Source organism: Phacochoerus africanus, chromosome 10, assembly GCF_016906955.1.
Source record: "Phacochoerus africanus isolate WHEZ1 chromosome 10, ROS_Pafr_v1, whole genome shotgun sequence".
NCBI classification, from domain to species: Eukaryota; Metazoa; Chordata; class Mammalia; order Artiodactyla; family Suidae; genus Phacochoerus; species Phacochoerus africanus.
The window spans coordinates 55,648,387-55,674,312 of NC_062553.1; the positions used below are offsets into that span (position 1 = coordinate 55,648,387).

Sequence of the window (25,926 nt, forward strand, 5' to 3'; positions counted from 1 at the left end):
TATTTTCAACAAAATGTTAACATTTTATTTAGAATATTATTTTAGAGACAAAAAGCAGTTCATTTTGTTTAGCAAAATAAATTTAGCAAATGCGTTTAAATAAGGTAAATTCAAGACTTTTGTAAATTTTTCCCCTTAGTTACTTGACTTTCTGCTGGCTGGAGTTTCGGTCTTCCAGCCTGAGTGTTTTCCAGATTCATGCAGCTCTAATCCAAGGACCTGCTTTATGAATCGGAATGACTCAGCTGTCCCTATATTCCCACTCCATTGCAATGTATTAAATGAAACATAAGGAAAATGCCTTAGGGGAGTAGAATTAGAAGGAAATGTTTCTCCCTCTTGGTCATCTTATCTTTTCAAGACAGAGGCCTTGCTGCTCTAAAATGGCTGGTAAAAGGAAACTGGTACCAGGAGGGTGATGGTAAAAAGAAAACTTCAATGGTTTTCACACCATCTGTCATCCAACGAAAAGGAAATGCAAGCCACACCACTTTCCAGCCAAGCCACTGCTTTACACAGAAGCTGCCCACAGCTTCCTTTGGTTACTTTTCTAGTTATATACATTTTAACAATGCAACATTGTGTTAAACAGCAGAACAAACAGTGGAACATGCAACACTACATTGAAAAAGCCAAAGCGCTTGGTGGTGTGGAGGAGAGAGGCAGCAGGTGGTCTTGGTGGAAGGAAGCAGCCAGTGCCTGCAATCCCCTTAGTCTGTGACAGATCTGCACTCTGAGGGAAGGCCTTCTGACCGCCGCCACTGGGCCAGGCGCTGCTTGAACCATTTCTGGGGGAGGAAAAGTGCACAGTGACATGTCACATACTGAAAAACTGAAACAGCCATGCCTTTTCTAAAAGTAGCATCTGTGACCCAGCTGGAAAGGAGGAAAGCAAGAACCGAGTCCATGGGCTGGATCCCCATCCTTATGGGAGAAGAGATAGCTCAAGGGACTCTGGAGGCTGCAACCACCTTTCTACACTTGCTTCTGGGATCCGTGTATTTGGTTAACTCTGAGATCTTTGTGAGGGCAGCATGGTTCCCATTTCATTAATGAGGTAGCTCTGGGGGGGTTTCAAGGCTACAAGGTCTAACTCAACAGAATTTCTAGTTACTAGAGCTGAATAAGTGGGAAGAGTTTTAAAGACCAATGAAAACTTGGAGTGGGAAAGGCTCCTTTTCTATCAGGATTCATTTAAGACAAAAGGATGGACCTGGTTTCGTTCAGAAGAGCCACCTACATCGTGACACTAGTAATGAAGCAGAATATTAATGTCCAGTTACCAAAAGTATCCTTGGCAATGACCACATCTAGGAATCATGATTTTGCATCCAAATGCTTAATAAATTGCACCCGAGCACCAGGGGATGGGGAGGGGTTCAAGAAAAAGCTCAACTGTTTTCTGACGGTAAATATTTTAAGTCAAGGATGTATATAAGAATTTAGAAAACCAGTTGCTCTCAAAAAACCACTGAGCACCTTGCCTGCTTTTTCCCTCTGCAGGTGAATCTTAGCACAGCTCACTCGCCTCAATACTAATTTTCCACTGGCTTTTTCTCCTCCTCTTCTTTGTTCCATTCACCCCCTGGGAAAGAATCCCTCCCTCGCTGGCTCATAAATGGACACCATCATTAGCCTCGCCCATTGTCAGAGGTTTGTTTTATTTACTCCGAGTGAAGAGAGGATAATCAGACACTGTGATGGGGAAGACCATTGTTCCTTTTCTCTACTAACTAACATTTCATTCATGGTAGGAGGAGGCCTTTAGAAGGTTTTATAAAACATCCAACAACTAAAACCAGAGTTCTGGGACGGGTCCTAGGGCATCCAGGGAAGATAAAAATCCTGGAAACCAGTCTAAGAACCAATGCCAACTACACCAGGATTGAAGCAGTGGTAACAGGTCAGCCCGCCTCCCGAGGGGCCAACGGGAACTTTCCCCACACCCCTTCTCACGGAGACTGCAGACAACAAACACACAGGGTCTGGGGCTGTAGAGCCTACCTAATTTAGATATAGGAAAGGAGTTTCCTGCTGGCACAGCAGGTTAAGGATCTGGCATTGTCACTGCAGTGGCACGGGTTCGATCTCTGGCCAGGGGAATTCCATATGCTATAGGCCAATAAATAAATAAATAGAGGACATATCAAAGTACTGTCATGAGATAAAAACCCATTTGAGCATCCCAGCAAAGGCAGCTTAAGAGGTTATTTCCATTAGGGAGCCCATCACCTCACTCTGGGTTCCTGGAGGCCCCTCCAGCACAGAGCAGAGAACAGAGTTTTATAGTGGGCTGGTCAGAAAGAGGTCAAAGCATCCCCCATCCCCCTGTCAGAGGATGTTCCAACCTCTTAGCCCCTCTGCCCCTGGCAGAGCACCAGCTCTGGTCAAGCATCTGTGCTTGCTTTACTTCTCCTAGCATTGCTTGTTTTAGAAACACCAATATGAACACCATTCTGGAAGTGTTTGGTCTTGGGGATGAGGAACCAGGCATATGAGATGATTATTATTTTGGCTTTGATGACCTTTTCTCATGGAAAAGGGCAGTGCTAACAAGAGACAGGGATGTGCTGCCACCAGTCCCTACTTGCACATCGGATCCAGCACACCTTGGCCTTCAGGAGTTATTTACAGGGTCCCTATGGGGAGACCCCTTTCATCCACCAGCACCAGCGCACTTGGGGGTGTGAGGGTTGAGAAGGGGGTGCAGGGAAGGGATGGACGTTGGAAGGTGAGAGCCAGCCTCCTAAGGGATGACAGAGGGTTGCCTAAGACACATTGTTCCCTGCCCTTGCTAAGTGTGGCCTCTTTCTGAGCTCTGAGGTCTCAGCGGCTTCCTGGTCCATGCCAATGCAAACTTGAGGGGCAGGTGGAGCTGGGCCACCTCGGGGAGGAAGAAGGCGTGGGCCTCACGGCAGGAAAGGAGGTGAAGAGCCCTCCTATGAGGCCGATTCACCCCAAAACACCCACTCTGGGGCTGAGTCTACCATTTACTCTGTGAGGTTGGTTGGGGAGGTAGGAGCGGGATGCCCAGGGGCAGAGGAACCTGCAATGCAGGGGTCAGAACTGGCCGACTTCACAGGTCCTCTCTCCCTGCCCTGAACCTGACCTCAGTTCAGTTCTCTCATATAAAGTGAATCTCAAGGAGAGATGGACGATAGCCTGGAATGAAGGTGTTTTGGTTTGTTTGTTTTTTCCGGAAGAAATAGAACATAAATTGAATTCTTAGCCTTTCCCTCCCACCCACCCAGTTGTTTCCATTTCTTTTCCTGTGGGGACAAAATGCCATGGTGGTTAAGCCTCTGGGCCAGGGAGCCAGGCTGTCAGGTTCAAATCCCAGCTCAGCTACTCCACAGTTGTGATCTTAGGCAAGATATTCTGTACCTCAGTTTGCTTGTCTGTACAATGGGGCAATAATACCTACCTCACAGCACTGTTGTGGCAAAGAAATGATTTAATACTTGGAGACCACCTGGAACAACAGGTGGCAAGTATCATCTGTTAGAAAGGTCAACAGAATTATTCTGCTTTATGGCTAAGAGAATGACAGTAACGTTCCAAGGGAGAACCAGGGCTGCCACTGAACCCACAGCAAATCTACAGCCTTCTTTTTAGAAAGTGGAGTTTACGTCTCTGTAGTGACTCTTATAAGTTTAGTGTGGAATTTTAAATGACAAAAGCACAACAGGCTGCCTCCTGGGTGGGGGACGAGGGGTTCCAGAAACAGAAGCTGTTAGACTTGGGTTACAGTAAATCACCTTCCATGAGGTTCTGGTTCTGGTTAGCCAGGCAGCTTGTTCCTTTGCTAAAAAACAGATATGCTTGACTTTCTATTTGACCCAGGAATGGGAAGATTTTCTATGGGCAAGTTCTCCAAAGGTTTAATTAGTAAAAATCATTTTAGACTTGGGATCCAAAATAGATCTTTGGGTCTTGGCTCCAGCATCCACTGGAGCTACAAGCTCTGAAGCCTCAACTAAGGGTGAATCTCCACGAGGAGAGGGCAGGATGACCAATGTTCTTGTCTATAGAATAGGAACAATAAGAACTTCTCTGTTTTGGATCCAGAGGTGTGAAGGGCTTTGGACTCTCTGGGGAGGGGGGCTAGGGGAGTTCCAAGTAGTGTTATCGTACACAACTAGTTGTTTTTCCATGACCAAAGGGGACACAGAAGTCAGAGTTTAGACAGGTTGGAAAAAAAAAAAAAAGTCAGTTTCTGGAGCCACTACTGCACCTGCTGTTTAAAAATTATGGGGAGTGTCGTCTGCTCTAAACAATTTTCAGGGTAATATAGGAGCTTAAAAAATAGATAAATCTATGCACATACAGTGATATCTGCTTCCACTTCCTTCAGCTGTCATATCAGATGCCTACCTCCTCAGAAAACTTCAGGAAAAGACCCTACACCTTCAAGCTACGGAATCTTTAAAAATCGGAACCCAGTCTTCCCTGGCCCCGTGCAGTTTTAGCTCTGCAGCTAAGCGGAGGCCACAGCGTGACTGTCATGGACAGAGCACGCCTAACGCCCGGCGCCATCCCAGCCTCTCTCCCTCTGAACCTTGCGTTCCCGGTTTACCAAACGCGAGGACCGAATTTAGAGCTGATCGCTAATCCCTTCCAGTTCCGACGCTCCCGCCTTGAGAAGAGGTTTGAGGGCGCAGGGATCGAGGGCGCAGGCGGCACCTCTCCTGAGGTTTCACCCACAGCCCAGAGGAGAAACCAACCCGGGAGAGCAAGCCAGACATCCGCACGGGGACCGAGCTCCCGATCCGGAGGGAGGAGACGCGTTTATCCGGGCGGAAGCGGGGAGGCAAAGAGCCAGGAGGAGGGAGGATGGGCCTGAGGTCTCCGAGCGGCCTCCGTGGGCGTTGCCGTGCCGGGTGCAGGGGAGACCCGCGCCCGAGGACGGGGAAGCCGGGATGCTGCGGGAGATGGATGCTGGACCGGCCTCCCGGGCGGGGCGTGGGGCGCGGGCAGGAGCGCTGGTGGACCCGGCAAGGGTCCCCACCTCTGGGACGTGGCCCGGGCGGGCGGGTCGCAACCCGCGGGGGCTCACCTGGGTCTCCTCCTCGGACAGGCCGGCCTCGGCCGCGATCAGGCAGAGCGTGGTGGGGTCCGGATGCCGGTTGACCTTGTTGAAGTTGTACTCCAGGATCTCCACCTGGTCCTCGGTGGGGCCGTTCGCGGGCTCAGCGGACATGGTCCCGACGCGGCTGCGGAGCGGGGAGAAGCGGCCGTGAGTCGTGCCCTGCGCCTGGGGGTACCCCCTCCTGCCCCGAAGTTTGATGATTTTCCCCGGGAGGCCCCAGACCCGGGGTGGGAGGAAGGTGACTCCGCGGCCTCCGGGCCGGAGGAATTGCGGCGGCGAGTCTGAAAAACCGCCTTCAAGGCTTCGTCCCTGGGGACGGTCCTCCAGACACGGGCCGGGTACCGCCAGCCCGCGCCAGGCCGCCTCCGAGATGGTTTGATCCTGGGCAGCCCTGGCCGGGAGGACACTCACCCACACCTCCTGCCAAGCAGTGGCCCCTCAAGGCGGGGACATGGGGGCAGCGCTCTTCGTGTCTCCCTCTTACAGAGCCGGTGACAGGTCCTCAGTGATTTACCCCTGCAGCTCCAGAGGCGGGAGCCTGAGGGCCAGCGTGAGTCACTCCGCAGGCCGCCACCTCCTCCTCCCTCCACCCCCTGTCTTTCTAAAGCCTGGATTCGGAGGCCTACGGCCAGTTAGCTGCTGGCAGCCCAGCCTGACCCGGCCATTGTCCCACCGGCGCAGCAGAGTCTGCTCACCCTGTGCCTCCCTAGGTGGGGACTTCCAGGATGGAGCCAACCCCCAGCCGAGGAGTACTGCCTTGTCAACCAGACGTCCCTTGTGGTTTGCGTTAACTGTAAAGTCAAGACATTGGGTCCGTTTACCGGCTTTAGAGTCTCTAGAATGTTCTCACTTTAGAGCCAAGCATCACGCTAGCAGATTTGGGAGAACATCACTCCTGGCTGCATCTCTCATGCTTAAGTAGCCTCTGAAATGCGGCCAAAAAAGGCAGATGTGCACCCCTCCCTCTCATTTGCAGGTGCGGCAGGAGGCAGGAAGTTAGAGCCTTGGAGTTCTTGGCTGAGGACTTGGTACAGCCAGGTCAGCACTTGCCTTCGCTGACAGGAAAAGACAGGCGCAAATGTGGGAATCACGCTGCCGTGTTGTTTTCAGAAACAATTGCCAAATCATCCAGTACAACCCTGATGTGGCTTGTGCCTGGGGATGAACCACACAACACTGGTCTGTTGGCATCACAGCCCTGATGCTCTTATAAGCTTTCCTCCTATGACCTGCGCCCTGTGCTCCCTAAATAAGTGTCTTTCCCTCTCCACTTGGTCACTGGCTCACCTTCAGGTCAGACCAGGAGCCATTCTACTGTGAGAGATTCTTGGGATCTAGCCAAGTGTCAGGTCATAGTGAAAGCTCCTTGTGTTTTTAGGGAATTCTATGCTCCCCCACTTAAAAGTCTGTCCCAGGGATTCCTGTCACAATGTTGAGGCAGGATGGGGTCCAGCCAGGTGGTCAGCGCCTCCTCTCCTGGTGGCCCCAGTCTCCTCCTTTGACACAGAACTTCAGAGCTGGAAAGAACCTGAGTGAGTAACACCCTAAAATGGAAAACCTCAGCTTCAGTTTCAGTCCTATGCTCTTATAGGCCCTTCTCAGCAGCCCATTCTGTCTTTAGTTTAGCAGCAAACAGTCAGGAGGGCAACAGTCAAAATGCAGGCAGGGCTTGTTGCTGTCTGACTGCCCTTATGGGTTACCAGTTCCAGCCAAACCTGCCACCAGGACTACCCACCACTGCTCCTTGTGCCTGACAAAACACAGGAGAAGGGAGACTCTTGCCTCTGATTTCATGCCTTGCCCTGGAAAGTTTTGCCTAATTCCAGAGACACAGTTCTGCTGGCTCTTCCAGGAAAATTTTGCTGCTACTTTGTAGAATCCACAGTCCTTCAGAAATATTCACCAAATAAATGTACAGATTTCTAAACTGGACTATTTAAGGACTCTTCTACATGGCCTTCTCTCCCTCTTTGTTTTTTGAATTGCTATTATATAATTCAAGGGGGACTCATGTTCTTCCAGTTAGGCAGGTGCATTTTCTCTTACATTTCTGTGGTTTCCTGTTGAAGACTCTGGATGAGGTTTCATGGATAGGTTCCACTTGACTTTGAAGTACTCCTTGGGTTAGCTGGTGGAGGGCCATTGGCCATGGTTGGCTGTAAGGAGGTTTCCGGAAGGACCACTGGGAGGTACCAACTTCTTCCCCAAGATACACCAGACGGACAAACCTAATTTCTAGAAATGAGGGCAGGAGACCTTACCACGATGGAGCGACCTGTTATTCTCCACAAACTGCCCTGTTATTTCAGCCCTCTTTGGTTGACAAGTGTTTGTGGCTCCATTTCTTCTCTCCCTCTTTTTTTCAAAGGAAACTTACAAATCAAATCATCCTAGTAACCTTGGCCTTAAGAACTTCTCAGCTCTTTCCAGTGAGGAAACTGGTGAAAAAAGTATGTTTGAAGGTAGTCTAAACAATGTCAGATGAAAAGAACAAAAATATGCTAAAGCTTCTTGAACTTTAATCTGAATACAAGTTCTGTGTGGCTGTTGTTATTAATATCTTATGAAATATTCAAAGAATGATTCATCCTGTGGTTGTGTTTCCTTTTGTGGTTGAGGAAAGATGGCGCATAAAACATTTCAAGAGGTTAAATGAAAACTGCTGGCTTCTTTCTAAATTACAATGCCTGGGTTGACAGTCATGCCAACCTGACAGCTTTACTATTTTCCCCTAATCCTACAGTCATTTAGTTAATTAATTAATTTTTTGCTTTTAAGGGCCACACCTGAGGCATATGGAAGTTCCTGGGGTAGGGGTTGAATCAGAGCTACAGCCACTGGCCTCCACCACAGCCACAGCAACGCTGGATCCTTAAGCCACTGAGTGAGGCCGGGGTCAAACCCAAATCCTCATGGATGCTAGGTGGGTTTGTTACCGCTGTGCCACAGCAGGAACTCCTGTAGTCATTTATCTTAAAAGTGTCTGCCCACATGAACCCGCTCGTAGAGAGTGCCACGAACTGGACCCTGCAGAAACCTCGCTGGATTCAGGTCTACCGTCTTCTCCCCCCCTCCCAGCCCCTCTGACCTCTGTTAAATATGCCTCAGATGCCAGCCATGAGGACAAGGCTATCAAGGCAGAGACTCTTCATCACCGTCCCATGTGAGCTGGCCCATGGCAGAGAAAGTGGGTGGCTCCTTCTTTAGGGCCATCCCCTTTAGCCTGAGTTTCCTTTATGTTCACTGCGAACTTTCTAGAAGGAATGGAATCGTGAAGCATTCTGTATTGTCTTGAGAAAAATAATGTCCTGCCATTTCCCCAAGAAAAGGGGTGGGTCTTTGGATGGGGATAGAGTTTCCTCCATCACTGACCTCCTTTTGGGTGGGGGTGCAAGGGGGACCAACCCAAGCCGTCAGCATCTCTATGAAACTGACAAATAGGAGTGGAGTATTGATCTGCTTCCCCAGGTTAACTAACACAAGGCTCGTTTTAAAAGAAAGGATTTTTTTGGTTTTCACTTGTTAGTTAACCAAGAACCTGGTAGTCAATGTCATTAATCTTAGACCAGTAATTCTCATGCCTGGCTGGGCCTCAATCACCTGTAGAAATGCCCAGGCCCATTGCAGACTACCTGAAACAAAACCATGTTGTAGGAACCCAGCATGGGAGAAACACAAAAAATATCTCAGCTCTCACAAGACTTTCACCTTAATTAACTCTAAATTTTCAAACTTATAAATGTTTCATGCTTTATACTATAGAGACTAAAATATCTTCTCACTCTGATGTTTCTATCATCTTAACACTTGAGTAGACAGTAGATTGAAGTTGGTTTAGAGAATAAGCTTTAATATACATACATTGCAGGAGTTCCTGCTCTGGTGCAGTGTGTTAAGGATCCAATGTTGCTACAGAGGTGTAGGTTGCAGCTGCGGCTGGAATTCAGTCCCTGGCCTGGGACTTCCAAAGGCCCAGGTGTGGCCAAGAAAAAAACAACATTGGAGAGGAAATTTAGACATTATGCTAATCTTTTGTATATACAATCAGGAATGTGGAAATTGTCTTCAAAATTATAAATTAAGAGAAATTTTCCCATGCTTTCAAAAATTCAGAAATTATATAAAACCCTTTAAAATAATAATAATAAAAAACACATTCTTGGAGTTCCCATGGTGACACAGAGGTAACAAACCCGACTAGCATCCACGAGGATTCGGGTTTGGTCCCTGGCCTCACTCAGTGGGTTAAGGATCCGTCGTTGCCATGAGCTGTGGTGTAGGTTGCAGATGTGGCTTGGATCTGGCATTGCCATGAGCTGAGGTATAGGCCGGCAGCCACAGCTCCGATTCCACCCCTAGCCTGGGAACTTTCATGTGCCCTGGGTACGACCCTAAAACCCCCCCCCAAAAAAACAAAAAAACAAAAAAAACCCACATTCTTGTGTTGAGATCAGAATTTAAGAAAGCAAATCGTCAAAACAAAAATCCCTTCCACTTTATCACACAATTTGCATAACTGATTTAGAAGCCAGATGTTACAGTGGAAGAGATTTGTCGACCTTGACAAATGATTGTCCCTCTCTAAATTCTTAAACTTTCCAGTGAGAAAAATGCTGAAGTTTAAGTTATCGTTTACACAGACAACTTACATAATACAGCTTAAAACTGAACATTAGATTATGAATACACCATATAGTGGTGTAGCTGTCTTCAGAGGAAAAAGATTCCAAATCTGAATAGGAAAAGATATTTTTTAATGCTATATTGATTCCAATTTTACATATAAAAAATCAGAGGAAAACACAACATAATGTTAACAATATCTAGACTATGGGAGTAGAGATGACCTAAACTTTTCTTCTTGATATTTTTCTGTTTTTTTCATATTACCTGAAATTAGAAATTTTACTTTTTTTTTTCTTAAAGGTGATTTCTTTGCTTTTTAAATTAGTTCTCTTAGTTCCATGTATGGATCCCTAAAACAATTTTTTTTTAGTTTTTATATTTTTGAGATATAAAAATAATAACATTCTATGTATAATTCTGTGAACGGCTTTGTTCATCAACATGTTTACATGATTCATCTATATCTCTACATGCAGAGATATCCACGCCTATTCAGCGCTGCTGCATTTAGTGAATACACTGCAGTGGATGGGTGTCTTTTCCTGTTGGTGCATATTTGGGTTGTTTCCATGTTTTGCTATTGTGAGCACTGCCTCTCTAAACATTTTTTTTTTTTTGTCTTTTTAGGGCCACACCTGTGGCATATGGAAGTTCCCAGGCTAGGGGTCAGATTGGAGGTGTAGCCACCCGCCTACACACAGCCACAGCAATGCAGGATACGAGCCATGTCTGCGACCTACACCATAGCTCACGGCAACGCTGGATCCTTAACCCACTGAGCGAGGCTAGGAATCAAACACACGTCCTTATGGATCCTAGTTGGGTTCATTACCACTGAGCCACAGCAGGAACACCCTAAACCTTTTGGTATATGCCCTCTGGGAGCACAGTCCAAGAGTGGAACTGGTTGTAAGTCTGTGAGCAGTAGCTTTACAGCAACAACCTCTTTCCAAAGCTTTGGGCACCGCTATACCCCGACCAGCAGGGTATAGCATTTCCTTTGCTCTGCATTCCCATCTGCTCTTGTATTCTCAAACTTCTTCATTTGTTTCCAAAATTGTTACATATCCTTTTTGTCCATGAATACCATTTAAACCTTTTTGAAGCTATTTGCATTTCCAGTCTGCTGAACTTTTTGAGGCTAAAAGGTTCCACATGTTTACTATTTACTGTGTGAAAGTATTTCCTGTTCCAGCCCAGGAGATTTGAGGCACCAGGGAAGAGTTAAGACTCTGTCTTCAGGCTAGCTCATTATTTCCTCTGAGCCCCAAGAACGATATGGAAGATGCATGGACCCCGAAGCTTAGCCGACCTTGGTCTATATAGTGCAGAGAAGGTTACTATCTTCACTAATCCTGAGCTCCTGGGAGCCAGGACTTGACCCTGCACTTTAAAAATGTGTTAACTATCCCAATTTATTGCCCCCTCACCGTTAAAGTGAATACCCAAGTCTCCGAATGAAAACCAGAGCTGGATTTAAGATGATGGGACACTGCATAGCAGAAATTGGCACGACATTGTTAATCAACCAAACTAATAAAAATTCTTTTAAAAATTTAAAAAAAATTCAAATGACAGAATAGGGAAGAGGAAAGGACATAGGGATAGATAGGAAGTGTAAAAGAGAGACTCTTGGCTGTGGGCTTAAAATAGGATAGAAACACGTGACGTCAGATAACGTGCTCCGTGTTGCACCTGTGCCGCTGCGATCATCGAGCTGAGTTCCAATGCAAAAGCAGGTTGGTGTTAGTTCTTTTCGTTTCCCTCACAACCCTGTCTCAGAAATCAGAAAGGAGTCTGTCCTGTTTTGTGACCAAGGAAGGTTAACAAGCTTGTCTGCAGCGGCAGAGGAAGGCTCAGACTTCTTGCTTTTACTCTGGCCTCGGCAGTAAGGGCAGTCCGCGGGGCCAGGGGCAGGAAGGTGGGGTCCCCTCCAAAGTACATTCTCACCCCCTAGGTTGTCAGGAATTCTGAGAGATCCCCGAATCACCTGGTTGCATCTCTGAGCTCTAATTTCGTCATGGGCTGTCCCTTTAGGGGGGCGCTGGGTTGGGGCAGCCAGGTCACTGCTGAGCGACTATGGTCTCTGCGCTGCCACAGCCCAGCCCTCTCGCCTCGCCTGGGCACCGCCTCCTGTAGGGTGTTGTCTAGGTGGCAGTCGGTAAGAAGCGTTTGTAAGTTTCACGTTTTCTGGGTTTCAATCTCCGTTTTTTAACCTTTGGGTAATAATAAAGCACAATGGTCGAAATCTGAACCTTCTTTAAAAAAAAATATTAAACACTGTATATGTTGTTTCGTAGTAAGGTGTATCCTGGATGGAGCTTCTGGAAGCTAACAAAGTGGGGGTGGGCAGCTTTTTGCACTAGCACTTCTGTCTGTTGCACGTTGATTTGAAAAGAATTGTTGATATTTTCACTGAAATATTAGTTTCTTTGCTCATTCCCCACCACTACCCCAACTTATACTTTCCTCTCATCAATTAATGAGGAAGCATTACTAGGACAGAAGATGAGAAATTAATAATAAGCAGGAATAAGCATTCTAGGAATTGGTGAATAGATTTTTTGAGGCTGTCTTGGCCTATGAGGATAATAACCAAATTGAAGTTGTTCTGAAATCATTTGTTCATGGGCTTGGCATCCCCGCCAGATGCTATGCTCTCAGATGGTGGATGGATGTGTCATCACTTCTACATTTCTATCTCCCCAGCATTCGTGGGACGTGGCTGATACTTAGTAGATGCTCATTGTATGTCTGTTGAATTGAACATCACCAGTGGCATCTGGCAGGACTTGATTTAGGACATAAGTTAGGAAGACAGTGCTCTGTGGTTTCAACAACCAGGACCTGCCATGTTCCATGACATTGGAAAAGATAACATTCTGGCTTCCTGACATCTTTGGTCCTCACTGCCCCAAACAACACAGAGTCAATTCCCATTTTTGAATCAGATACAGAAATCTCACCTGTTATAACAACACATTTTTGCTTGATTGCTGTGTGCCAGGCACAGACCCAAATGTCTTTTTTTTTTTGTCTTTTGTCTTTTTTGTTGTTGTTGTTGTTGTTGCTATTTCTTGGGCCGCCCCCGCGGCATATGGAGGTTCCCAGGCTAGGGGTTGAATCGGAGCTGAAGCCACCGGCCTACGCCAGAGCCACAGCAACGCGGGATCTGAGCCGTGTCTGCAACCTACACCACAGCTCACGGCAACGCTGGATCGTTAACCCACTGAGCAAGGGCAGGGACCGAACCCGCAACCTCATGGTTCCTAGTCGGATTCGTTAACCACTGCGCCACGACGGGAACTCCCCAAGTGTCTTAAATATAGTAAGTCATTTAACGGTAAGAGAAATAGTAACACTGTGATCGGCACTCTTATTGTCTCCATTTTATACACTGTAAACTGATAGAGATGGAAATTTATATACCTTCCCCAAGGAGATGTACATAATTCTCCCCAAATCAGGAATGGAGTGAGTGGCAGAGCAGAGACTCAGACCCCAGAAAGTCTAGTGTCTGCATCCAGGTTCTTAACCACTACGTCGCATGTCCTCTGTACTGAGTAGCTGTGTAGACAGAAGAGCCCTGATGGGTGGTTTTGGGAAGAGGGGCAGTTGCATGTGGACAGGTTTGAGGTGGTGCCCTCTGTCTGCTCTGGCTCCTGTGGGCAGGTCCAGTCCAGGAGCAGTGCTCCTCTCCCTGTGACACAGGGTTTCTCAACCTTGGTGACCAGACATGGCTCTGACCCAGTTAAATGGATTAGTTAGTGGTTTCAGTTAATGCCACCAGCACCACCAACCCAGGCTGGCTTTCCTTTCCCACGTGTTCTTCTTTAACTGGTAGAGATGGAGTTGGAAGATGGCATATGTTGTGTAACTACTGCCGTCCACAGACGAGGCAGAGCTACACATCTGACAGAGTGGGATAGGGGGCCGGCTTCTACCAGACCAGCAGGGTCTAACTGACGACTGCTGCTGTGTAATCCCTTCATGTACAGGGTTTTGTTGACTTGATTAAGGAATCTCCTGAAACGACTGTTGGAACACGTCCCTCAGTGGTGCAGACTTTCTACAGCCAGTTACAGAAAATACCGAGGCATCATGAAAAGCTATCGGACGTGTGTGTATGTGTGTGTGTGTGTGTGTGAATGATTTCCAACAATGAATTAATCCTTAATTGATCATTCTTAACCCTGGACATAAAATTGTTTGCCTGCACACTGAGCTCTTTTCACTGATAGCCCAACTCCTGTTCTGATCCAAAGATTTGTGTGTGGAAACATGGAAAAGTGGTGAAAGCCAATAAAAGCAAAAATCCCTTAGGCTTCTTCTGTGAAATAAGTGGAGTCCACATCCTTAGAACTGCATGGGCACAAGGAGGAGGGTAGCCTGTCCCACAGTCTCCTCAGAGGCGATTTCCATTTCTGCTTTTCCAAAGTATGCTAACTTCACAATGATTGTTAGGACTTCAGAAACATTTTTCTCTAGAAAGAACACTAACTTGTAGATGGGTCCCAGGCTTACCCACAGGAGGGAGCATCACTGCAATGCTAGCTACTGATAATTGGAAACAATAGACAATAATCCTGGTGAAAGTTACTAAGAAAGCATTTCTTTATTTTGAAAGCAATGTTTAAGATAAAGCAGTTTTAATTAATATTTGGCTTAGATAGAGGTTTTGGTGCAGATACCAAAGGGGTTTTCAGGGAACTTTTGAGGCCATTTGAGGCTTTAGCACAGCTGGGATGTGTGACGTGTCCCGAATGTACAGAATAGTTCCTGGTGCACTACTGGGTGTGCAGTGGACACTTACTGAAATGCATGTCGATTGAACTTTGCTTTCACTTTAAGAAGTATGACTTTATCTTGATATAAAGTCATAATATTTAGAGCTGTGCTGATTGGGGTTACAGATGAAATAAGGAGGGCAAAGAGGCAGAAGGAAAGAAAGGGAGGGTTGAGAAGTGTGGGCGGGGCCATACTCAAGATACGATCAATAACAGGAATGGTGAACAATAAAGAAGAAACCGGAGGTTACTTTGCATGGGCCTCTGCTCCTCACCCTCCAGCCAAGAGGGACAAGGAAGAAGGGAGAAGGGCACAGGAAGGGTTCAGGCCTCATGTCTCCTGAGCCAGCCCGAAAGCGGCGCTGTCAGACAAGAAGACTTGAGTTGCTGCCAAGAGCTTTGTGGGTGGGAAGGCCAAGAGAAGCAGAAATAAAGTTCATTTGAGTATGTAGCGTTGGTCACAGAGGGTGAGTTTTAGGTCTTTAATAGCAATATTATATGTAGGGGACACTTTTTTGGCCATACCTGCAGCATATGGAAGTTCCCAGGCCAAGGACTGAACCTGCGCCACAGCAGTGACCCAAGCTGCTGCAGTGACAACACCAGGTCCTTAACCCGCTGAGCCACAAGGGAGCTCCAGGGATGAATTTTACATCCTCATTAGTGAGTGAAGGTACTAAACTGATATGGAATAGTGCAAAGAGCTGGACAGGGAGTCAGACCTGGATTTCAACATTAATTCTTCTACCTAATAGTCACATGACCTTGGCTGAGTTTGGTTTTTTTCAGTCTAACGCTCTCCCGCTGAGCTATTTCGGTTGCTGAGTTGGTTTTTTTTTTTTTTTAACTTGAAACTTCTTTCTCTTCTCTGTAAAATGTGACAGAAAACTTCCTTCCTTGCCTATTACTCCAGCTGTGATCCAGTGAGATTATTATGCCCATGAAACAACTTAGAAAACTGTAAACTAACCTACACACGTTCAGAAGTGTATGATTATGGTTATTTCTTCAGCCAGAACAGTGAAGCTACTGGGCCAGATGGCCTCTGAGATCATTTCTCTTTTAAAATTCTGATCATCAGAATGGCCTGAGTTTCAGATTGTCATGTTTACTGATGTCACTGACCTGAGAAAGGGCAATGCAGTAGCCTCTTCTAGACGAGGTCCCGATGTACTGAATACTTTGTGCCTAGTTTCTACTTCAAAGGACAACCGAGGAGCCCATGAAACATTCTGAACCAAGGTGCTTTTTAATATTCAGCCTACCTGTGAAGCTAACATGACCATATCATTTGTCATCACTTAGGTGGTGACACTTAAGTGTAGAAGGGGCGCTATGAATAATGACACCAGAACAACAGGCACATCAGACATGTCCCAGGCAAACCTGGACGTCTTGTTCCTGTCTTATATGTGAAATGCTAACTTTCTCACTTGGGTGTGGGATAGTAAAAATGAGCTGAACTTTGGCATCTGAGCTGCTGTGATGGATTAGCAAGATGCAGGTCTATTAGGATCTTAGAGGACAGAACCACATATACCTACCCAAAGCAATCAACAGGAGACTGCTTTTTGCTCTTAAGAAAGCATATGTTACAGCTCTGTGGCTAAATGTTAGAGGTATACCATAGCTTCAAATTTCCTGACCTTTCATTTTTACTGCAGTTTGAATACATAAAATAGAAATTTAAAAAAAAAAAAGGAGTTCCCGTTGTAGCTCAGCAGTAATGAACCTGACTATATCCATGAGGACTCGGGTCTGATCCCTGGCTCTGTTCAGTGGGTTAAGGATCTGGTGTTGCCGTGAGCTGCAGTATAGGTCTAGGATGCGGCTCAGATCTGGTGTTGCTGTGGCTGTGGCGTAGGCCTCAGCTGCAGCTCCAGTGTGAGCCCTGGCCTGGGAACCTCCATATGTCATAGGTGCAGTTCTAAAAAAAAAAAAAAAAAGACATTTATAAGGTAGGGTGAATGAAGCTTGGGCCTCTGCCTGTTTTGGGTGTTGTTGGCATAGCTGCATGACTGCTTAGTAAGTGTGAGTAACCATTGCCTCTCAAACAGGGTTTGGTCTTATGATCAAATATAAACAAAAGAACGAAAATGGTTTATACTAGAGATTTCCCTGGTACATAGCCATGTGCTCACAGCTTTTCAAACCCGATAATACAGGAGGCATGAGACTTTTGAAGTAAATTGAATTTTTAAATCTCCTCTTTGAAAATGCCTGGTGCACTAATACACCAAGAAATTAGACAAATAAAGTTCTGTTATGGGCTGGAGGGTGGGACTCGATATTTCTTTTCTTTTTTTTCTTTTTCTTTTTTCATTTTTTGCCTTTTAGTGCTACACCCATGGGACATGGAAGTTCCAGGCCAGGGGTCCAATTGGAACTACAGCTGCAGGCCTATACCACAGCTCACAGCAACACCAGATCCTTAACTCACTGAGTGAGGCCAGAGATCAAGCCCAAATCCTCATGGATACTTGCTGGGTTCTTAACCTGCTGAGCCACAAGGGGAGCTCTGTGTCTCGAGATTTCTAAAGAAAACCATTAAACATAAAGAGAAATTTGCACTACTAAACCTAGAAGCAAGTAACAAAAAAATCAACTTTGTTAAAGGGTTTGTGCAGAGGGAAAATGGCAGGAATAAGTCAAAATGGCAAATAATTTTTTTTTTTTTTTGTCTTTTTGCCATTTCTTAGGCTGCTCCTGTGGCATATGGAGGTTCCCAGGCTAGGGGTCTTATCGGAGCTGTAGCCACTGGCCTACGCCACAGCCACAGCAACTCAGGATCCGAGCCCGCGTCTGCAACCTACACCACAACTCATGGCAATGCCGGATCCTTTACCCACTGAGAAAGGGCAGGGACCGAACCCGCAACCTCATGGTTCCTAGTTGGATTCGTTAACCACTGAGCCACGACAGGAACTCCCAGATAAATATTTTTTATGTTTTGGAGTATATTATTACTTTGGGGGGCACCCATTTAGCTTCCTAATTATGTTTTATTTAGGAGAACACTAATTAGAGGGATTCATCAATAGCGAGGCATGTCATGTATGTGTTGCGTGGAAAAGGACAAATGCTTGAAAACTTAAATGCTAATGATGGAAACCAGTCAGCTATTTTAAAAATCTAGTCCCTCTAAGCCACACATAGATTACTGAGAAGCACATAGACAGAACTGTCATATTGCTCTGTGGCCATTCAGTCACTTCCGAATGTGAAGAAATTTAGTTTCTTCCTGAAAATGTCCTCTTTCCAGTGCCTGACTCTGAAAAGGACTATCATGTGTAATTCTGGAGATATACCATCATAATTGATAGTTTTTGGAGATGCATTCTGGTCTCTACAGCATTTTGCCCAAGCTCTAATTACCGGGGTAAGGAAGAGTACTGAATGTGCAATGTGTGGCATTGCACTCTAGTGATCCACAGACGCTGCAGCCGCGCCTTCACAGGCTGTCAAAACCTGCCTGATGGAAGCAGCATAACTTCCTTGGGTTGCTTGTGCATTTGCAGAAGAGACACTTTGACAGAACGGAATTATCTCTTTGCACAAATACAGCTGAATCAGTATAATTTTTTTATGGTCCAACTACCATACTTACTCTACAGTTGTACTTTAAGTGATGGATAAAAGGACACACACCTGCTTCTTTGGAGCGCTCTGGATTGTGCCAGAGTCCAGCCATGCATGCTGCCTGTTGCCATGATACGCAGTTATAGGGGCCTTATTTTCCCCCACGGAGTGGTTTTTATGAACAGGTGTTCGGCTAAAGGGATAAACAGACGGAGTGCGGCTCTAGTCTTATTACTATGGCAGGATAATTGAGGAGGACAAGACAGATGCATCAGAAAGCCAGCTCTGAACCTACAGCAGATCGATTCTCTGAGCATCAGAGGTAATGATGCAGAAAGAGGCTGGATGGAGCCTCAGAAAACCCTCCCTCCCTCCCAGCAGTAGCACTTAAATCTCTAAGTGACCTCGGATAAATCACTTAATTGCTTTGAACTTCCATTTCTTTACCTGTAATTGAAGCTATAACCCTACCCCGCCTATCTCACATGGTTGTTGTAGGATCAGTGAGACGGATTAAGTCCATGAATAGAAACACCACATAGATACAAGTGGCCATTATTAAGGTTCTAATCCAGCTTCCCCAATGATAAGGTTGGGCAACTGAATGACATCAGGTTTTGCCACCATTAACGAAGCCAAACACCGTAGAAACTTCACTCAACCTGATGCATAATGAGATTTCCTAGAACATTTCATTGGTTCTGTCCAATGATCAGTCACCAACATAGAGAAATAAAATGCTTCGAGCACTGACCAGCCCGAGTTTACGAAAATGACACTGAGAAGGGGAGATTACTGAAGATCACAGTCTTTATGCCCCAGGAAATTATTTCAGTCAGTTGCTAAAGTCTTAGTAAAATACTAAGAAACTCAGAGAAGCCTCTAAATGTTTGAAATATGAGAACAGAACTTGTCATGTCGGGTGCCTCTGTCCCTTGTGGACAATTCGATATTCCATTTGCTCAAAGAAAACCTGAGCCATCTAGCCCTGCCCCTCCCCTCCCTGTCTCCCAGCAAGCAGGTCTAAAGGGGGGGTGAGTATTTGTACGAGGATATTCGTTGTGGCATTATCTCTGAGAACTAGAATCAGAAGACTGGCCAGCACTAGAGGAGCAGATGAGCCAAGAGTGTATGTAAGTAGCAGAGTTACTATATATACGGAGTTAGAAATAATGCATTGGGAATATTAGAAATATAATCAGCCACAGAAGTAGATCATAAAAATACGGTGTTAAGTTAAAAGAGAGCAGGAGAGAGGGAGACTGGGAGAGCAGAAGAAACAACGAGACGTAACACCTAAGAAGGGCCTCGAGTACCGTGAGTCGGGGAATACATTAACTCCATGTGAGCCTAACAACAAAAGAAACTTTAAAAATTAAAAGACTGTTGGAGTTCCCATCGTGGCTCAGTGGTTAACGAATCCGACTAGGAACCATGAGGTTTTGGGTTTGGTCCCTGGCCTCACTCAGTGGGTTGAGGATTTGGCATTGCTGTGAGCTGTGGTGTGGGTTGCAGACGTGGTTCAGATCCCACGTTGCTGTGGCTGTGGTGTAGGCCAGCGGCTACAGCTCTGATCCGACTCCTAGCCTGGGAACCTCCATATGCTGCAGGTTTGGCCCTAGTAAAGGCAAAAAGACCAAAAAAAAAAAATTAAAAGACTGTTGGGCTGCCCCATCTTTCGGAGCTTGTCTGTGTAATTCTTCCCAACATATTTTTTGCATAATGAGGAAGTACTGCCCGGCTCACATAATAACTTTTGTGCTCCAGCCTACACCAGTCCCTGCCTTGGTTTTGTTGCTCAAAGGGCCAGGCGAATAGCCAGTTACCGACCCTCATGATCAGACTCCATCCTTTCCAACACCATCATCTAATGGCTTTCCAGCCTTTTCTTATCCGATTTAAAGAACATCAGGTCCCTTTGTCACTCCTGATAGAATTGCTTTTTAAAAAAAATTATTATTATTTAGTCACCTAGGAGCTCTTCTGGGCTAGTTCCAAGGACTCCCCTCCCTTTGAAACTGTGGAACCTGACCTGGGTCCCATGCTTATGACAGGCAACCACCTCCATGCTCCTTCACTCCTGCTTCCTAAGCCTCAGCTCTAGTCATTGCCAAAGGCAGCTCTTCTACTATCCACCAAAGTGTGAAGAACACACACAGTGATGGACACATGCAGACAAAAATCATCGAATTAAAAGATTTTTACAGATTTCGCTCCTGGACCAGCAGAACAGACACTTGGAAAGGAGGCAGGCAATGAAGGCAGCAGGGAAAAGTGTTTACATAAATTTCCTTGGGGAGAACCACACAGGAAGGAAGTGAAAATACATCAACGTAGACTGGACTCTCTAACAGATCTGGCTGCCCTTAAGAATTCCAGGAAACTTCCACCACGATCCATCCAGATCTAATGGCTGCAGTGACTGCCATTATTTTCCTGCCCAGCACACACTGAGAGATTAGGGCTGATCAGTGTGCACCTTATGTTGTTTATGATTTCATTTTCGTTTTAACGCATAAAGATAGACTGGTCCATTCATGAAAGCTCTGACAAGATTCTCATGTTAGGTCCCATTTTATCAAAACCACTGATGTAAATCACAAGAAATTACATGTAGACCTATAAAAGTTAATGTCTCTAGTTTTCAAAGAGCTTCTATCACGACCTAAACGTGGCCATAAGCTAACGAGAGCCTGAAGCACGTATCGGAGTAACTCAACCTTGTGACTGGCATTCATACTGAACTTGTTTCTGGTGAGCCAATGTGAACACGCCAGCTCTCTGTCTGGGCAGGATACAAACCCTGCTTCCCTCAGGGAACTGGACTCACAGGGCACAGAGTGGAGACTTGGCAGAGAGGCCAGAAGGAGGCGTGGGCAGCCCAGGGTCCAGGGTCAGCTCAGCCACCAACAAACCCTGAGATACAGGGCAGCTCACCTGAGTCTCTTCAAATACCAGTGACCACATAGCTTGTTGCTCAAGACCAGGTATTTCTGAGAATGAAAGGATGCACTGTGAATCATCCACGGGGCAACTGATATTTCAGGCTTTCCCCTCCTGCTTTAAAATTCCATCCGAGTTGAATTAGTAGGACAGGGTTCCTGACTGTAATCTGCTTCCCAGGCTAGACTATCTACACTGCAGTGTAGACCTGTCTACACTGGAGTTCTGTGGGAGAGTGTTCACCCAATCACCTAAAGATTAATGAAGGTGCTTTCCCAGCAAATAAAAAGGACAGCCTGACCCGTACCTGCTTGGTCAGGTGCTCATACACTCCAAACCCCACCTGTGTTCAGAATCAACAGCACTCGAACCAAATCCACATCAATGTCACTGAAAGGCAGGGGTGGCCGAGGGAACCAGGACCAGGAAAAGAGTGGATGCAGGTGGCCCCTGTGTCAGGACAGTCCCTTTGATTTGTAGCCTCAAGCCTGTTCTCCACTGGCCCAAGGCCCGTGGGCAGGATCGGTGTGGGCCAAGGCCTGCCTCTGGATCCTCCAGGGCTGGTTTTTAATGGGAAGGTTAGTCCTTCATAAAACACTCTGGGCCATGGGCTGCCTTCTAACAATTTCATCACAGCACATCTCTGCTCACCACCCCCTCACCTGAATTGTTTAAAGCTGGAGGAGGCCATCAGCAACATCCAAAAGTTAATCCGAGTTAGGTCATGACACAGCCTTAAAAAAGTCCACATGAACTAAGCCATTCCACACCAAGAGAATTTGGAGACAAAGATGAGGGGGAAATTTTGAAGAAAAGTCATTCAAAGGAGGCAGAAATTCTGTCACTGTTATACAAACCTATTTCATTAGCCCTAAAAACCTGTCACTCATTAAAAAAAATTTTTTTTGGTGGAATTCTAAATGGCAAGAAGAAGAAACATTTGGCTTCCAAGCAGTAGCATCCAACCAGCGTTGGGTGCCGCCCTGATGCCAACAGCTTAATCCCTTCCACCCCCAGGGCTCAGACAGTGCTCACCCCTTTCTCGCCGCCGCTGCTCTCACCTGTCAGGACTCTGTGCCTTCTGACTCCAGCAGCGGCAGCAGTGGGCGGACTCGCTTCCCCAGAGGGAGGATGCGCCCGCCGCGGTCACGCCCCCTGATCGAGGCCCTGACCACGCCCCTGTTCAGAGGCGGGACCGACCAGGTGCCACTTGCCAACCAGGGCTGCAGCAGTCCCAGCTCTGGGAGAAACGGCTGTCAAGGGCCTAGAGTCTCAAGAATTAAGGGGCTTTTGGTCCAGGCTGCAGGGCTGGGTCCCCAGGGAAGGAGGACCCTTGTCACTAAGGTTGCTCTGCCAGGGCCGTCCTTCTGCTCTGGAGAAGGAAGCTGGTGATATTTATAAAGCCCTGGAAGCAGAATTTATTGACTTTTAACCTCTACCAAGGTGACCTTGCGGCGACTTTCCATTTCTCAGGAAGATGAGGACGAATGCATTAACAAAGAATAGACTGATTCAGAAAAAGAAATCTTTCAGGGCCCACAACCTAGGAAGTTCCCTGTGGAATGTGACTTGAGAACTTCTACTGAAAATTCCTAATCTTGGTATATTTTCCCCCAGTCAGTTGCTTGGGAGCCTGAGCAGTAGAGATTATCAATTTTATCCAAAACTTTGATTCTGCTGATTACCTCAGATGGTAATTATATTTATTTATATAACATTTCAAAGAGCTCCCAGATATGTTATCTTACAGGAACCTATTTAATATTCCAGGGAGGGGCATAGCTCATTAAACAATTATTGTCTATTAACATTATAACTTTAAGTACTTTTCCAGAGCTGGGTAAGCAAAACCCTAAGGGGATGAGACCCTGAAATTGTGGGGCTTGGTGGAGAGATGGGAGCCACCTGGCACATGGCCCGCTGGCCCATGGGCAGCCCAGCGCCACCCCTGCTCGGTCACAGGTGCCAAGGTGAGGAGCAGACAGGAAGAGCGGAAGCCACAAGGGCAAACTGCACTCCAGCGTGCCTCTGCCGGGGCACCCCCGGGACCACAATGAAAAGACCCAGTGGAGCCAGATGGGCTCATCCTGGTGCTGGGAGCTACGAAGGCTCCCGACAGGGCGACCTGGCTGTCCCCCAGCGCAGGGGCCTGGTGCGGCCACCACGATCCTTTTCAATCATTATAATCCTGGGGACTTAGACCGGATATTATGTAGGGAACAAAAGGCAGCTTTGGTTTCTAAACTTCCCTTCTCCCACGTTAGCACAATCCTTACAAGAACGCACCTCTGAGGCTCTGATTTCTCTCACCTGCCTCCAGGAGCGCATCTGGGCTCTAAGAATTGGCTCAAAATGCGCCGGGCCCCCTATGCTAGCCAGAGGTGGAAGCAGGGTGTGGAGGACCCAGAAGCGGTGTTCTGGGGTATCCCCATCCTCTGCGGTCCAGTGGCTGTCCTTCCTGGGCCCTCGGACATGGGGTTGGGCTCGTGTGGTCAAGGGCAGACCCCCTCCTCTCCCTGAGCCTCCCTATTCTCAGGCGTCAGGCCAGGGGCCTGGCTTTGGGTTCCCAGGGAGCTTAGACATCCCGTGCCCAACGAGGGGCTGAGATCCAGCTGGTGCCGATGGGGCTCAGACCCTGCTGTTTTTAAAAACAGTTCTCAGGTGTGCACCTGCTGAGTTCAATCATCTCTGGGCCCTCCCCATCCCATGGTCTGGTGCTACACTTTATTTATTGAATTAATTATTTTCCATGTATACTCATTGGTCATTGTCAGCGTGTGCATAGGCTGATTCTTAGACATGCTTTTAATCATTGCAGAAAAAAGAAAGATTGTTAAAGTGTTGCTCTTTATTGAATCTAATTGGCATCTAATACTGCACTTGTTTAAGTTGTACAGTCTGATAAATTTTCACATATGAGATATGGTTATGCAATCACGATACTGAATGGACTCCTCACCCCAAGAACCTCCTGGTCCCCATAACCCCTTGCCCAGCACCCTTTTCCAGCTGACCTGCTTTCTGTTACTATCATCATGCACGTTGTCTGTCATGTTACACCTCCAGTACACAGTCCGTACTATTTTTTTGCCTGCTTCTTATTACTTATGTCCTTGTATTTTATTTTTGGTCTTTTTTTTTTTTTTGCCATTTCTTGGGCCGTTCCTGCGGCATATAAAGGTGCCCAGGCTAGAGGTCGAAGCAGAGCTGCAGCCGCGAGCCTACGCCAGAGCCACAGCAACTTGGGATCCGAGCCGCGTCTGCGACCTACACCACAGCTCACGGCAACGCCAGGTCCTTAACCCACTGAGAAACCTGCAACCTCATGGTTTTTAGTCAGATTGGTTAACCACTGAGCCAGGACGGGAACTCCTGTCCTTGTATTTTAGGTTTCAAGCTCTTTAAGCACAAGAGCCACCTTTCGTTTCTTTTCTCTTCCTCTAGCCCCCAGCTTACCTTTGCTCAGAGAAGCCCCTTAATCATTATTTGCTTGATGGCAATGGGACCTTTATGACCTTACAACTGAGCTTTAGTTTGGGGGCCAAGAAGCACCTGCCATGTTAATGATACTCACTACTTCTCTGTAGTTCCTTGTCCACAGCTTCAGCCCAGTTCAAAAATAATGCATTCGCTTAAACCAGAAATCTTCATTTAAAGTCGTGAACTTCTAGGGGTCCAGAAAATGAGTTTCAAGATACGCACTGGGGGCAGAGGGTGGGGGAACTACCTGGGAAAGTTCCTGGGTTTCCCCAGATTCTGAATCACCAGGTTCTTGATCCAAAGGGAGGAACTATGGAGTTAACATCATGCTTTATTCCTTATCATATTCCCACATGCATTTTATGACTATGACGTCTAATTACAAACTCTCCCCTATCTGCTCCCCACCACCTCCCCTCTGCATTCCCAGCACCTTTGCTTTGGTATCTGAGCTCTGGTTATTCTCAACCCTACTCACTAAATAAATCCACTCCAGGGCCCTGTCCAGCAGCAGTGCTACCCCTGAGAATTTTTTGCATTCCTCTTCTCTTTAAGACCTTCTCACCTAAGCTATGTGGTGTGTTGTGCCTTTTAGTTCAATGATTCTTATTCCATTTTACTTAACAATTTACCTGGATATCAGGTACTCAAATACCACAAGCCTACCTTTCCTCAAAACCCCAGAACACAGGATTCCTTTTCCTCTTAAACCAGATCAATGTTTTCATTGTTATCACTGATCAGCATTATGAGAACCAGAAGTAACAACAAACAGTAATGCAAATTCACGGTAGAGCCACCCTCACTCAATCCAGAGACACTTCCCCTTTTGGGAGTTTTGACTCCTTTTGGGTCAAAAAATATTTTAAAATGATACTATGTCTGATTTTAGACTAAGGTGTAGAATAGCAATATCAGCTTCTAAATAATAGAAATTCATATGCATCCGGCAGAGTCATATAAATGCTGGTTTCAGAGCTAGGAGAGAGCAAGAAAGACATCTCACCTGCTGGCCAAAAGGTAAACACGAACTCCCCACGGGCTCCAAATCCGCCTCGACCCCACCCCCACTCAGGTTCAAGTCTGCAAGCGTCTGGTGTCTCACATCCCTCAGTGTTCTCTGACTCCCTGCTTGGGGTCAGCTCTCCACTTTCTCTATTTCACCTGGACCTTCCCCATCAGAACAGCAAACATGGTAACGACAGCACTTCAGCCCAGTCCCCACACAGATTCACTACTCTCAACGACAGGCAAACCTCTGCAAGTTACTTACGTGGAAGTGGCAAACGCAAGCCCAGGATTTGGAAGCTGAGCTGGCTGATGCCACCCTGCTTAAATAGCCGTGGAGAGCACGTTTATTTACACCTGTGAGAGCACGCTCAAGCAGGGACCTGAAAAACCTGCAGCGTGGGCAGGAGGAGA

General features: G+C 46.6%; 1 protein-coding gene across 6 annotated transcripts; it reads right to left on the reverse strand.

Moving 5' to 3' along the window:
• HOPX (HOP homeobox) lies at window positions 1-25,901 on the reverse strand. 6 transcript variants are annotated; one of them, XM_047798458.1, is made up of 3 exons: window positions 25,778-25,901; window positions 5,057-5,213; window positions 1-788 (listed from the first exon to the last, which is right to left on the reverse strand). In XM_047798458.1, exons 2-3 carry the CDS (start codon window positions 5,198-5,200, stop codon window positions 711-713), a joined length of 222 nt encoding a protein of 73 aa, XP_047654414.1. In that variant the 5' UTR covers window positions 5,201-5,213; window positions 25,778-25,901; the 3' UTR covers window positions 1-710. The 6 variants fall into 6 exon arrangements, with proteins under 6 accessions (XP_047654414.1, XP_047654418.1, XP_047654416.1 ...); XM_047798462.1 differs by lacking the exon at window positions 25,778-25,901 and adding an exon at window positions 22,060-22,128; XM_047798460.1 differs by lacking the exon at window positions 25,778-25,901 and adding an exon at window positions 7,136-7,283.
• Window positions 25,902-25,926: the final 25 nt, after the last annotated feature.

What these genes read in the sequence shown, in the direction of transcription:
- HOPX (XM_047798458.1), bottom strand. Translation starts at nt 5,200, where the DNA reads ATGTCCGCTGAGCCCGCGAACGGCCCCACCGAGGACCAGGTGGAGATC. An exon ending in TGTCCGAGGAGGAGACCCAG is followed by an intron (nt 789 to 5,056) that starts GTGAGCCCCCGC and finishes TTCCTCCCCCAG; the next exon opens with AAATGGTTCAAGCAGCGCCT.